At 38.9% G+C, this 15,388-nt stretch overlaps 1 protein-coding gene across 1 annotated transcript in view; it reads left to right on the forward strand.

Moving 5' to 3' along the window:
* CEP85L (centrosomal protein 85 like) overlaps window positions 1-15,388 on the forward strand; it is a 107,211-nt gene that overhangs the window by 72,877 nt on the left and 18,946 nt on the right. The window contains exon 4 of the mRNA XM_066179339.1: window positions 6,468-6,589. Within this exon, the coding sequence (XP_066035436.1) occupies window positions 6,468-6,589 (122 nt within the window). The remainder of the gene's footprint in view (window positions 1-6,467; window positions 6,590-15,388) is intronic.

A 15,388-nucleotide genomic window follows, 5' to 3' on the forward strand; every position in this document is an offset into this window, starting at 1 on the left:
GTGACCACGCGGTTGCTATCAAAGCCCTATAACTATGCCATCAGTAAAAAAATCTCTACTTGTTTCTTATTTAATTTTTTTTTTCCTCCGTGGTGAATAGCTACCTGACCTTAGCCTTTGTTTTCTCCCATCTCTGGTCGTATCCCAGCAACCGTGTACTTGCTGTGCTTTGCTCTTAATTCATTTGTAAGCTGTTGTGCAAAGGGACCACGTCTTCTTCCCTTGTTGTGATTATCAGACCTGACCTTGATGAAGTTCAAAAACCTCAGCTGCAGTATAAACAATGTGGGGGAAGAAGTAAATATACAAATAACAGTAACTTGCAGGACTGTCAGATTCCTCTCAGGCTTATGAGAGTAAAATCTGTGAGGTCTGAAATTAAGTGTGTTGCCCTGTGTGCAATGGGGATTTCATTTGTGAAGGAAGTTTGAACAAATGTGGTAGTAAAAGTGTAATTACTAGAGGGAGTGCTGCCTTTAGGAGGCAAATGAATGCTATTACTCTTTATTCTTCTTCATTTTGAAAGCCTTCCACTTTCTCACATTTTATGATGATAGTGGTGGTGTCTGTAAATACCATTAGCATTTTAGTATTTTATTGGAAAAGATTTAAAAGTCATACAACAGATGTAGCATCCATGCAGTTAAGCTCTGGCTATATATCTTTGTGGTCATCTCCTTTAAAATGAATTTTGATTCTCGAATTTTTGTTGATGAGATTGGTGCCTAATTGTGATTATTCTGCTCTTGGCATAGTGTAGTCAGTGTGTTACTCAGTTAGTCACGTGAATGCGTAATTTAACCCTAAGTCAAAGGAAGTCCTGATGTGTCATCAAGTAAGGACTGGCTTGCCCTTTAATTCTGAAACGTCATCCAGTGCAGATTCTAAAATCTTAAAATTTGGATCTTCTCTCAGTTGTTTGTGATACAATTTTGCTACTTTTCTCCATCTCTTTAGTTGGCTTTATGGGTTGTTTTTTGTTGTTGTTTACTGGTTTTTGTTTGTTTATTTTCTCCTGATACTCTTATCCCAGATTGCCATATCTCAATTTTCATTCCATCAACCTTAGTTTACATGGACTCTCAACCTAGAAAACAAGGTATTTGCTGTCTGATTTCATGTCTCTTCAGCCTTTGTGATATTTAGCTCTTAATTGTAAATCAGTCTTTCTAAGCTTTTTAGCCATGAAAGTTTCTCTTTGGACATGTTTTACTGTTCCAGTGACTTTCTGGTTCCTCACGTTGTACTGCCAGACATATTTTTGTAACTGGGTTTATGCCAGAGCTGTTTAAAGTCACTGCTTTATCCTTTCCCTCACCCCCCTTTTTCTGTAACCTGACATCCCATATACAGGCAATCCTGACTTGCAGTAAGCTGATTTTCAGGCAGGTTAAATTGTCAACTCCTGTCAAGTGTATTTTCCCTGTTAGTTGTGGTCTCTCTTATATTAACTACTTTGCAGGCTGCATGTCTATGTAAAGTATGTGTCTGGGTTTTCTTCCAAGCTTTACTGATTTTTATTTTGCTGTTGGCAGTCCTAACCTCTCTACAGTACACCTGTTTCTCTGAGTACCTCACTGATGGTGTCTCAATTTTGATTTTAATTATGTTTTCCACATTAAAGAAATTCCCCAAAGAACACCAGATATACCATGGCTCTAATAAAAGTACACGGGCATTGTTAGATGTTCTTTCCCCTGTGACTGCTGGAAATTTGTGAAAGCATAGGCAAAATGTGATACAGCCTAGGTGTTGCTGCCAAGAATTGTAGTGATTATATCCTACTGAGCAGAAACACGTATCTTCCCTAAAAGGCAAAGATGGAGCTGAGCAGAGCAGTAGGTAGGTGGTGGTGAGATACAGATCTCACAAATTAGGAATTCTTGTCTGTGGTCTTTTTCTACCCAGCTCAGAGTCTGTTACAGTGTGGAGGATTCAGCTTTGTGGTTGTGTTTTTAGTGCGTTTCTGCAAGGCGCAGCCTTGCGGTTGGGACCTTAAAATTAGGGCTTTATTCCATGGTTGTAGCCTTCTATAGCTTTTCCTGCGTGAGAGCCACCATCCCTGTTGTGTTTCGCCTGCAAAAGGATGAACCATCTTTTGAGATTGTCTAAATTACAGGAGCTGTTCTGAGCTGAAACGCTCCACCTGATGTTAGGAAGAGATCTGTGCAGGGCGGAAGAGATGGGTAAATAATTTTTCTTTACCCAGGGTGGGGAGCAGTTACAGAGCTCCTCAGTGACTGCTGCTCTGCCTGTGCACATTTAAACCTTTCCCTGTCACAGGTGACCCATAAGGCAGGAGGCATCTCTGTGACAAGAGTGCATTTGGGCTTGCTGCTGCCACATCCACCTCTTCTTTCTCCCACATTATCCATCAAGTGATATCCCTGAGGCACAGCCCGAGGGGTCACCCATATTTGTTTCCTCAACTGCTGGTCAAAAAAGGAATCCTTAGCTCCAGCTAACATTGTATTGATTCTTTACCCTGGATTAGATGTGGATGAAAGGAATTCTCTTTCTGTTGAGCAATGCCTGTAAGATGCAGCAGGAGAAGAATGATCCCTATGGACAGGAGTTTATGATAGTGTAGGGCTGTGTAAGCTGTTGTCCAGAAGGGATCACTCACCTGGCATAATTCTTGGTGCTCTGCTAGTTGTTAGTAATGGACTCTGAAAATTTAGAGTTGTAGTGTGGACAGCACTAAATTATTTAAGCTGCAGCTTTCATGAAAAAACCCTTTCAAAACCATTGGGGTTTTTGGGTTTGGTTTTTTTGTTGTTGTTGTTCTGTGTTTCGGAGGGTTTTTTGGGGGTTTTTTTGGGGGGGTTTTTTGGTTCTGTGGTTTTTTGGGGTGGTTTTTTTTGGTTTTGTTTTGTTTGGGTTTTTTGGGGGTTTTTTTGGTTTTTGTTTGTTTGGTATTATATTGCCATTTTTAGACTTCACCTTTACTTCGTGATGTGGTAAATGACATCATTTGACATGATACAGCATGTAACACATGGAATGCTGGGCTACTCTGTGTGCTGAGACGTTGATCTGCTTCAGGCACAAACTATGGGCATGTTCAAGAAGAGAATTTTAATTAGCATAATTGAAAACCCACCATATTTGACCTAAGTTATTTAAATGTTGTTACACTCTGTCCATAGAAAAATCATTTTTTCACTGATAATAAGCATGAAACTATCAGTCAGCAATGTTAGTTCCAGCAGTACGTATTTGCATCTAGGCTAGTATGGCAGATTTCTTATTTTATTTTTTTTTCCCAGCAGCTGACTTTGCCTCAGCAGTGACTTGAAGTTGTGCCAAGCCTTTGTCACAAAACAAGCTAGTGAGGACCTTTGGATGTCCCTGTGCAAAGGATACTGTTCTAACTGAACACATGTTGTCAGAACAGGGCTGATACTCTCAGAAGGGGTGCCAGGTGACAAAAATAGTTGTATTTTGTAGGACAGATAGAAAAGAATGCTGTGTCTTTCCAGATGGTGTTTTGTTTTGTAGTTGTGGATGATTCAAGTTAAGGGCTTGAAGTTGTGGATGGCTTTCTAAATATGACTCCTGGAAGTGTATCTGGTCTCACTATTTGGTTTGATATCCTTAGGAGACAAGATACTCACACGTAAGTGGACTGCCTGTGTGTTACCACACAATTCAAAGCAGCTATAAAGCTGTTTGTAGTAGTCAGCACCATGTGCTCCTAAATGAGTGAAGTGTCTTGTTATTTTGGGAAGTGCTAAGAAGTATTTTTAGAATATCTTTTTTTTTTAATTGGATGAAACATGATATCAGAATCAAACATTTTTGTTGCTTTGCTCATTTGTTCAGACTGAAAAATTGAAGCACACAATTATAATACAAAGTAATATTTTATTTGTTGCTACCTATGTATATACAGCATGTAAATACTCCATAGGATTGGGTATATTCCAAAGTTAAATCATCTCAGTGAGTCGTCTATGGAGGCCTTTTGTTTTAGTTTTAATAAAAACCCCATACTAACTCACTATTGTGGGCATATAATTCAGAAATATTACTCTGTTCTTAACATGGCAAAACTCATTGCATTGCTTTTCAGCAGCTACAATATTTAATTGACTTGTGTAATTAGTTATTGTACAAAATTTGAAGGGGATTTTTCCAACTTCAGTGCAGATTATTGTTTGCAGAGGTGCTAGATTGAAATAAGGGGTTTGCATTGAAGAATTCTCCTAGAGGGACCACCATTGACTTCCAAAATGTCTTCACTTAACATAGGTTCATATTTAAATTGTCTTTAATCTCTTAATTTTTGTAGTTCAGTCTTAAAGACAAAATTCATCATGCTCAATAAATTGATTTGGCTTTATAAAGCCATGTATTTCCTATTTATCATGTCAAATGCTTGTGAGTTTTCTTTGGAGTAGAGAAAGAAATTCTGGCTCTGAAAAGTAGAGATCTAATCCCAGCTGCAATAAGGACTCTTTCTTTCTTCTTTTTTGACTGCAGTGTAATGGTGTTGAGGTGGATGTAGGAAAGCATTCATCAGCACTGTAGTGGGAAAAGCAAAGGAAAAAAATTCATAGCATGAAGTCCAGTGATAGTTCCTGATGTTGTCACTTTGTGCTGCATGACATGGCATGGGTCACTAAGAGAGACTCTCACTGGAACAGGTTTGTGGTGGTGCCTCTCTATTCAGCCAGTCATCTGTATAACTAATACAAAACAGTATGTGACAATCCCAAGGTATTCTGTAAGCACCAAAGATGACTTTGAAGTGATGTGGTCTGGATGGAGCAACCCAGGCAAAATAAACTTTAGATTCCTTAAGCTGTAAAGACTCTACATATGTGTTACTTACAGGAAGAATCATGACTAGGTTTCTTTCCTGAGTTTTATTAGATCACTGCCCAAACCAAAAAAAATAATTATATCATCAGTTTAGATTTTGGGTTTAATTGGCATGCAGTATTTAGTGTATAAAACTGTTGATAATTTTTATGGTTGGTGTTTGTTTGTTTGTTTCTTTAATCATTTGTAACTGATCTTACTATTGAAACTATCCAGTTTGTTAAGCAAAAGAAATATTCCCTGAAGCAGATAAGTTGGACCTGGGGGAATGGGGGGTGAGGTGGGGTTGTAACAGTCTTGAAAGACTTATGGAAGTGGTAAGTCTTGTCATCTTATCTCGTTTTAGGTTATAAATTAAAAGAGAATTAATTTGCAGAAGCACATCAGTGGGCAAGCTAGGGATTGAACTGAACTAGACTGAATGGGAAGAAATACTTTTTAAAGTTACAGAGAGTTTATAGTTGTAAGGAATTGGCTCCTGACTTGAGTACCTCATGGTATTGGGGTTTAAGCAATGAATTCTTTCCATTTGGTGTTATAATTCACAGTAAAACTTTGACCAGAAGTATGGAGTGCTTGGCAATTGTTTAAATTACTCTAATTGTTGATCATATGTCTTGGTCTTTATACAGTTTGTTGTAATTTCAGGTGAAATTTAAAACATTGTGGAGCTATAAAAGAAAAAATAGCCTAAAGTCTATTTTTTTTTTAATAGCCATGTTTTAACATTTTTCCTTCTGCTCTTTTTCAAAAACATAAAAAGACAGCCTTGTCCAGGATGCCTCTCAGATTATAAAAAAAATAATCTTTTTCAGTGATTTAAAAAACTGGTGAAACATTAAATGATACTTCATGGCAGCTGATTCTGAGATCCCTCAGTTTGATATCAGAAGCTCTAGTTTAAACCTTCTCTTACGTGAATTCCTGATGCAAATATTTGTAATAAATTTGTAACAAATGCTTGTTTGATTAAATGTCCCAGTTTTTTACTTTTCTTCCAAACCGTGATGTCGTTGGTTCATATTCAGTTCAGTTGTTGCCGTCAGTTTGTTGCGAGACATGAAGCCTGGATTTAGTGAAAATTAATAGAAATCCTGGAACCTGTTACTTATGAAAGTTTTATTCTCTTACAGTTTAACCAGAATTATATTCCTATATTCTGTATTTTAAGTGCACACACATCAAGGGAAATTTCTCTTTTCTCTGTACGCTGATGTTACAGGTGGGAATTGAATGGGGCAGTGGCATTACCTGCCTTTACCTGCAGTTACCAGTAGGTGTGAAGTTACTAGGCCCTGTTGTTTGAAGTGCTATACAAGGATTGCAGCAGGATATGAACATTTTGTGGTCTTCCTTTTGATGATGTAGTTAATTCTAAATGAGCTTTTCATTCCAAACTGCTTCTGGAGCCATGAGTTGTTTAGTAGAGAAATGATAAAATCAGTGACACTGGGCTGAAGAAACTTGTTTCCAGAAACTTGTTTATAAATCCAATTGGTTTATACAAAGCAAATCTGAATTAAACTGTGAAACTGTCCTTAGGTTTCTGTAAGAGTAAATCACTTTGTAAGTGCCATAATATGAAAGACATTATTTAATTTCACTGTTTTGGAGACTAATCCTACAATTATTTTATGCAGGTTTCACCTGGAACATCTCGTTCAAGTTACCCAGCTACCAGCTATCAGGACTCCAGCAACTGGGAGTCTCTAATGAAAATTAAAGAAGGGCTGCTAAGACAGAAGGAGTTTGTGATTGATAGGTAAGTACCCAGCTCCTGCTGCATTCATTAGATTAGATGAAGTTGAAGCTACAGGGTAAAAGCTGGCTTTCGGGAGAGCTACTTACTCAGTAAAGTTGTTAGTTTTCAGTCCAGCCACTATTTATGCACAAATATGTAGGAGCTAATCCTGCTGGGAGAGAAGACTGGCAGCTGGCCTAAAGTCTTACACAAAGTTGGAAATGTATTTAGGAGGTTTAATGCCTCTGGAGTGGAAAAGGACCAATGTGCCCAACAGCCACTTCTGCTCTCAGGTTCCCCTCTTAGCTTCTTACCAGGCTGCTGTTTGAACAGGACACCTTTCTGCTTATGAGGTCTTGGAAGTGAATTGCAAGATGAAAATTAGTCAGCAGCATTGGGCTGATTTTCTTTTCCATCACAAGTACAGAAATGCAATATATTTGAAGCCAGTTGATAAGGCTTTGAGAAACTGCCCCTTGTAGTAATATTCAGCAGTAAAATCCTATTCAAATCCTCATACAAATTGTTCCTATAATGAAATATTAAATCATTAATTCCAGATTCTTTATGTTACTAAATATATAACCTCTCATTAAAATTGCTGTCAATCTGAATGGGCCTTAACAGCAATTCACTGCTGTTAAGTTTTTAGTACCAGGAGGATTATGCTTATGCAAGAACTGTTAATTCCTCTATTGCAACAGAATGAGGAATTGCAGTGATTGAAGGTGTTCCTTTCCCATAGCACTCTGGCCAGTACCTGTGGTGGCATTTCAGTGATGGAAATTGGCACTGGGTTCCCTGGTTTGATATAGGATGTTAGGGTGTGTTTACCTGCTGCTGCAGCAAAGATGGGATGTGGTTAGGAACTGAGGCGTGGGCTCACCATCCCCCTCTGGCAGCTCTCCTGCAGATGTGGTGATCTCCCAAGGGGGTAAGAAGTTAAAATAGAAACGTCTTTAGCTGTTGTTTACATCTCTTGGAGCCTTTTGATCAGCTGCTTAAAGGCCATCTAAATTACAGTGGTTTTTTTCAGGCTTGCTATGTCAGTAGTAATGCTGCGAAGCTGCAGCCCACCTCCTGGGGCCCAAGCTGACAGCAGTGTTTGTGAGGACATTGCTCATGGTGGCTGGGGTGGTCTTCAGTGCCTCTGCTGAGCTTATCATCCTGTGCACTCCACATGAAGGCTTGTTATACACTGGCAGCTAAAAATGCAGTTGGTGTTGCTCTTCTCACACTGAAAGTATTTACAGTCAAGGGAGAAGTTTCTGAAGTCACTGTTTGTAACCTGGCTGCCTGCTAATGTTTCTTGATACTGTCCATGTGGAGGAAGAAAAGCTATTTCTTGATAGCCAGTGACGGTGTGCTGGTTCATTTTCTTGTACAAGTAATTTCTTTTGTGTCACTTACTGATAATGAATACAGTTCTTTCAGGATTTCTCACCAGTAGTCAGTTTAGATAATTTCCTTCAGCTGAAAAGGCAAAATACATTTTGGAAGCTATTGAAATGGAACAAACCGCTTAGTGATGTTACATATTCAAGTAGATACTTGGTGTTAATGTTGTAATTTGTAATAATGCAGTGTAACAATGCATCACAGAACAGGCTCTTCTTTGAATATTGAATTTCCATTTGATCAAAATATTTAACTGAAAAGGTATTTTAAGATGAAATAGAAACATTGATGGTTTTGTATTTTTAAGATTAGTACAAATTGATGTTGCATATTTACAAAGTTTTTACAGCAGATTGTTTAATTTTTTAAAGACGAGGTAGTGCTTTCTGTGATAAATAAAAAGTCTTTCGGTTTCACTCATGAGGAAAATGGTACATATCTGCAGTGCAAAAACCTTGAAATAGAACTCCATTAAAAAGCACTAGTGTTACATTTCTTATTAGATAGGATGTTAATAAGGTTTAAGTGTGAAAACTATCTTTCTTCCAGGCACAAAGCAGCACCAAGTGAAAATATACTTTTACATATATAAAACACATGAGAACACAAGGCCTTCTTGCACTGAGCTTCAAAATGGTGTTGGGGAGTAAACCTAAGTATTCCAGCTCTTGGTCTTCCTGAGCTTAACTTAAACTTCTTTTCAGAGTTTGAATTTCTTTGGGAATAGTGACCTGAAATTAAAAACATAAAGTTTGCTAAAGTGTAGTTAATTCAACATGGTGATAGTTAAATTACAGAATTTATGCTTTGGGGAAACAGAGAAGAAAGTAATTTGTTGGCTGAGGTTAGATAGGAGGTGTTTGCTGAGAGGGCCCTTTGACATGTGGTTTTCCTAGAGTTTTAGAAGGTGTAGTCTTCTTAAGTTGTATGCTGAATTTACAAACTGCTAGTTGAGGGGACAGCTCAGCAGAGATGTGTTAACCTCCTGCTGCCTGGTAGCCAGAGGAGCATGACAGCAACTGGCATGGTGCTCAGACCCAGCTGTTCGCTGCTGGCAAGTACAAGGAACAGCTGGATGAAAAGAGGGACACCAGGAACACCTCCCTCTTGCCCTTGTCACCAGCCTCCCTTTCACCCACAGGGTCATTAACCATTTCTTTTAAGATTAAACACTCTTTTGCTGGGAATTGTACTGGTGTCCCACTTACCAAGGAGGTGGAGATTAACATCACACACCTTGTTCTTCATAGGAGTGCTTAAATCTGTTGATAAGTAAGAAATGGATGCTCTGTACAGGGTAGTATCTTCAGGCTGTTGTACCTTGTTAAAAAAGGGAGGGCGAGCAGAAGAAGGAAAGTGAAACAAGCTGCCTGCTTCCTTTCTTTCCACAGAAAGATAAAAAGGCAAAAAAATTCAGCCCTTTCAGATTAGATTATTAAATTTCCTTGTTTTGCATTGGAAATCTACCAGATAGGAATAGTTGCAAGTAAGTTTCCAAGTAATGTACACAAATAATTCAAGGCATAATGCTTAACAGCGTGAATCATAATATTTAGATACTTTGGTGTGTCACAAGAAATGCAAGTATTTTTAAGTTTTTAAAATCCCAAACAGCCACTTGAGCCTGAGAATAGAACAAGTACCTTGATTTTGATCTCTTTGCTGTGTCGAACAGCAGTCTATTCAGCACTTAAATAAGTTGTACACAGCATAAATAAATGGTTTTGGTTTGCTTTTTAAAGCTACTTTAGGAGTCACTGCTAATTTAATCAGTAGAAATCTGAAATGTTTTTTAAGTCCACTCCTGAGAAAACGAGGGGAGGACTTTACTTTCAGGAAGTGAAAACATGGTGCAAGACAACGAGCCTGCTCTGTGTGTGCGTACCAGAACGCAGTGGCACTTCTTAAAGGTGTGTCTTGTGTTTTTTTCCACATAAAAAACTGTTCTACAGGCCATGAAGGAGGACTTGAGGCTTTAGTCTGTAAGAGGAAATCTGCTTCTGCAGCACTTACTACTATATTATGTGTCACCTACTGTACGAAATAATTGGATTGTATCATTGCCTTATTTCTCTGGCAGCTTAGTATGTAACGCTGCATTATATTTAGCACCAGAGGGAGCCAGCAGTGTTTGTATTGGTTTAGAAAATTACGGCATGTCATTTTAATTCTTCATGTTGCTCCTCTGTTCAGTATATTAACACCACTGAAACTGCAGTGTTTGGTGCAATGCTGAATGTCTCTTGAGGCTGACCTGCCACTGTAGATGTCTCTAGTGTGGTCCTGGCAGAGTTTGTGTGGAAGGGGCTGCATGTAGTAGGTACATGAATAAATGCCAAATATCTGAACATATGACACAAGCTGCTGAGAATAACACTGTGCATGCAGTGTTCTCTTGCAGACAGCATGAGAGCATCTGGACAGCTTTTTAAGGAAAGGTAGATTTGGAAGTACAATTTTAGTGAATAGCTGTTATCCCTCAGAGCGTAACAACTGCATTCTTAAAACAGTTCCTAAATCATTGCCTTTTTAATCCGTATCTGAATTAGGATTAGATGTTTTCACTGAGACAAGAGAAGTAGATTTTTTTCTTTGCCTTGTATCAAATTGTCTTGACTTCAGTAGATGACATGAAAGTGTATGTGCTCCAATAGTGTTCATTTTAATGCTAGTATAAAGCTGTAATTCTTTTAATTTCAATTACCGTGTTAAGATCTGCAGCATTAGCAGATCGAATTACCACTTGAGTGATAATTTGTTGCCGTTTTTGAGGAACCTGAAGCTTTGCACCCCCCATGTGGTGAGTGCATGTGTGTGTAACAGGGAGTCCTGTCCTGGGAATGGAGCTGCGAGGAGTCTCATCAGAGTGCTTTGCTGTGTAAATTACACCTTGCTTCCAATAAAGTGTGAAAAAAAGCCTTTATCTTTTTCCTATATCTCAAATCACCCAGGATGTGGATTAGACTTCTGTATGTCTTGAGCTTGTAAACATTGGGGAAGGTTTTGTTACAGAGTAATTATTTTAGCTGTTTTAAAAGGTCACTTTGTCACATGTGGATGCTAGTAACATTGATGAACTTAGTTTTCATCCAATAACCTAAATCTTGGCAATGATGAAAGGATGTAGGGCTAGAAAGGAGCTATTTAACCTGACTGCCAGGCCCTGGGAAAGGCAAGCAGTAGTGCTGTCACTAGATGCTTACACTATTTTTATCTGCAGTACCAGGTGTTCTACAGCCTTTCTGGGTTGGGCAGTTTGGTGATTAATTAGCTCAAATGTTAGAAAATTTTTTCCTAATATGACTTATTCTTCCCTCCTGGGTAATGTTTCCTAGGCATCAAGTAGTTTTTGTTATTCTTTGAGATCTCTCCAGCTGATGAGCACATTTTCCCTGAAGTGTCCAGATTGGCCATTGAGGCGTCCCTCAGGCTGAGCACTTGTATCTCACCAGCCGTGGTTGTGTGGTGTTTGCTTCTTGTGGTACAACATCAGGGAGTGTTGGTCAGCTGCAGTCCCAGATACTTCTCTGTGGAACTGGTGCTAAACCATTTTATATTCTGTAGGTTTAAATTTGTTTTAGAAAGTTCTAGTATTTGGCAAAACTGCAAATTTTGCACTGGGAGGTGCAAGAGTTGCTCTGTGTTTGTCCTGTCAGGAGACTGCAGAAGTTGAAGAGCTCCTATCTGGGAGGGAGAGTGCAGTCTTCTCTCTGAGGAGACATTTGTGTCTGTGTCTCCCTTTTTCCTCATGCCCTGGATTAAGTAGCCCAAGGCTTTTGAGAAAGTAGAATTGCTGTCTGTGCTCTTCCCTGCCTTGCTTTAACACTAGCTCACCTCCTGTGGGTCAGGCAAGCATTTCAAACTTTATGCTACTCAGAGAAGTCATTCAAAAATACCTCAAAGAGCCAATCCATCCAGATCAGAGATCATGTCTTGACTCTAAAGGCAGTGTTCCCATCTTCCCTTCAAGGTAAGTTCTGCTGTGACTGGAAGAAAGGGTCACTTGGAACAATAGCACAAAAAGGAGAGACTTTATTGTGTAGGAAATTTGAGATCTTTTCTCATGAGCTTTGCTGATGTTGGAGTTCTTTGGCATTATCTTCCAAATTCCGGAAAATGTATTCACATTGTTTCTAGGACTTTGTGTACTAAGGATCTCTTCCCCTATCAGTATTCTGCACGTTTGGACTTCTGGTCCCAAGAGATCATGCCTCTGAAACAAAGGGATATAAAAATTTGTATTCAGCTTCTTAAGCAATAAAACAAAGCAGCGTACCTCCAGCTGCAGTATGGAATAAATTATATCTGTGCTACAGAGGGATCCATGTTGTATTTTACTTTATATCCTGATTCTGAAGAAATCTGCTCAGACATTTTCACCTAAAGCAGCAAATTCTTGTTAAAATGTGACTTTTGAAGGTAAGCACCAGTTGCCATTTAGTTTCTTAAGAAGTTACTAGAGTCCCTTCTGTAGTGGAGGGAGCTCTGTTCTAAAGTTCCTGAATTGTTTGAAGATGCTGATATGTACCCTGACTTGGAGTGTGGGACTTGGATTTGGGCTAATTTAAAAATTAAAAAGAATAATTCAGAAGTTGTGGGGACAAAGTGCTTCTCTGGCAGATGTGGGTCTCTAAAGGCTCTTTCATGTTAGAGTAAGTAAGGGATAAGATGGGCCTATGGACAATGGGTGAGCTAGTCCCAGATTCAAGAAATATGGTTTATTTCCAGACAACTGCGTAAATAACAGTCTGCATAAGTATTTCTCCACACTTGTTCCAGTGTGAGTGTGAGAGAATTATGTGAATGTCAGTTATGTCATACAAATATTTTTGAGACTTAAGGAGAAGCAGTTTGTATATTAAGCAAGTTGTTAATGCTGGTTTCTGAATACAGTCCAGGCTTGTGCACCCTGAGCTGAGTGCTGTTCTCTGCTGTCCCGCATCCTCTGTGCTGACTTGAATTTTCAAAGGGGATTGTTTGAGCTAGAGGACAGAATTACAATTGAATCAAAATAGAGACCTCCCCCTCTTTCCCTTGATACTTCATTGTTACGGTTCTAACTTTCTTTTTGCTCATTTCTAGGGATTTATTTAGGGTCAAGTAGCATCAGAAGTTTCCCTCTGAATTCTAGATGGCTTTGTAAGTTGTGTCGTGCGGGGGGGGGGGGGGGGGGGGGATTACAGATGGAATTATCTATGTCAGACAGAAATATGGACAAGGTATACTACTCTCCTTAAATGTCAAGGAAATAGTTACACAGAATCAGCATCTTTGGTAGCTTGGTCTCCTGTTAGGATTTCATGTAGGGGTAGTAGTTGGTAATTCTGGGGAAGGTGAGAGAATGGTACAATCTTGCCATGTCAGGTTTGTAACTTTTCCTTCCTAACAAAATGTCATTGATCTGATTTAGTGAAACGTGGCTGAAGCCTTGTGATCTTGTTTACAAAAATAAAGAATGTTCAAGATAATGGAAGAAAAGGAAGAAAAATGCATGTTTATAAGACCTGAAAGTAAGCCAAAATCATACTTTGTGAAAATGATAGGGCTTTCCATAAATAATCTAGCTGGAATGTAAATAGCTGACATGTGGGAACTGGGACATAAAAGCTGTTCAGGAGACCACAGAGCAGCACACAGGCACCACTTTAGTCTTGTATGTTGGATAACCTGTTACTTCTGCTAAGCTCTCTCAGAAAGAATGAACCCGGGAGCAGGGAGGATTTGATCTCAGCGTATTTATAAATTATGGCTGGAGGTTCAAAAAAGAGGTGAAAAGGCCCCCCTTCCAGTGTATCAGTGAAATTTTAAAAAAGAAAAGATGATGAAAATATAGCAAGCAGGTTTTTCTGAAGGAAAAAAAAATCTTTAAATCATTATACCTGAAGAAAAAGATGTCTTCAGTGCAGAGCTCTTTGTGTACCAGGCAGTCTTTTCCTACCTCAAGTGGAGTATAGATTCTCTTTTTGTCTGTTTCTGCACTGCCACCCCAGTTTCTGGAAATAATATTACACCTTGAGGGGCAGCTGGAAAGATTTGTGTCAGAAGTGTTTGTGAAAACAATGTTATTAGTCTCATGTTTGTATTAATTGATTGGATAGAATATTTATAGTTTATGCATTTTAAATGCCATTTCTTTCTGGAAGATCAGTTTAAATAAGGAACACTGAAATGTCCCTTCCAAAAGAATGGTTTTTATTGTTGCCTTTACTGATTTCTTTTCATTTTTGAACTTACATTTGTTTTCTTTTTCAACAAAATTCTCAACTCTGAGTCCATTTGGTTGGTTGATGACTTTGGATCAGGGTACTGCCTCCTGTTCTCTTCTACTTTAGTCTGAATGTAAGAAAAAGGGATATATCAAGACAGACACTTGAAGTAAAATAGTGGTTTTTTTGCATTCGGACAAGGGCTGAATGAGACCATGTGAAAAGTGCCATGGCACTCTCACAGTACACCACTAACTCTTCCTTTGCTGTCAAGAAAAAATTGTAACACTCACTTACGGGGAAAAAACATAAGGACTTTGTGAAGGAAAGGATTTTCCATGATACCTAGGTACTGTACTTTCACTGAGCCCAGATATGTGAGGTGGGGTCTGGTTTCTGTGCACTCAAGGCTGGATTCCTGTCAGATTTCCCCATGCCCTGAGCTCAGGCCACTGCCCGTGCCCGCTTGTACTCGGATGGCTTCTGGAAGCCCTAAAGGCTGAGGAGCTTGACAGAAACTTGGAGGCAGCCAAATGCTAAAGGTTGATTGTATTTGGCTTTGGTTTTTTAGAGTGCTGGGCTGATAGATTGGTAATAGGGAGGTTTCTGGGGACGACATTCTGACTGTAATAGGCAGCCTGTGTTTTTGAGAGCAACTGAACTTTCTAAATTCCCTTTAAATAAAGCTCAGAGTCTCTGGTTATGCAGAAAAATGTTTGTTTCTGGGTGCCATGAGGTTAACGTTGTTTTCATAGAGGCAGTTACACGAAGAAGTAGGGTCTACACAGCCTTAAAACATTCCTATAGTGTGTTTTGTTGGCAGGGGTGGAGAGTTTCATGCTTTGCAGAGTGAAAAGAAGCAAGCTAGAAGCAAACTCTGTAGTCTGTCTCATCTCGGATTAACTTGTCTCACCTTTTTTCCAACAGGGATTTGGTAGGGTAGGGAAAGGATTATGAAAGGAAATGTGGTAATGTCATTCAAACTACACTGGTAGATCAAAAATATTTTAAAACATATTCTCCAGGCTGTAGTATTCAGACTTTTGAAATCCTGCCTGGAAGGAAGGAACTGCTAAATTAAAATCAGCCATAAACAGAAAATCATATAGTGCTTTCAAGGGGTATCTGACAAGTGGATAAATAATAATTTTAAAACACATAAATAATTCTAAAATAATGAAATTTTTATAGACCTGTCTAGGAAGTAATAAGGTGA

The sequence above is a fragment of the Chamaea fasciata genome, unplaced genomic scaffold, assembly GCF_029207755.1.
Source record: "Chamaea fasciata isolate MVZ Bird 193981 ecotype frontalis unplaced genomic scaffold, bChaFas1.0.hap1 SCAF_3, whole genome shotgun sequence".
NCBI lineage: Eukaryota > Metazoa > Chordata > Aves > Passeriformes > Sylviidae > Chamaea > Chamaea fasciata.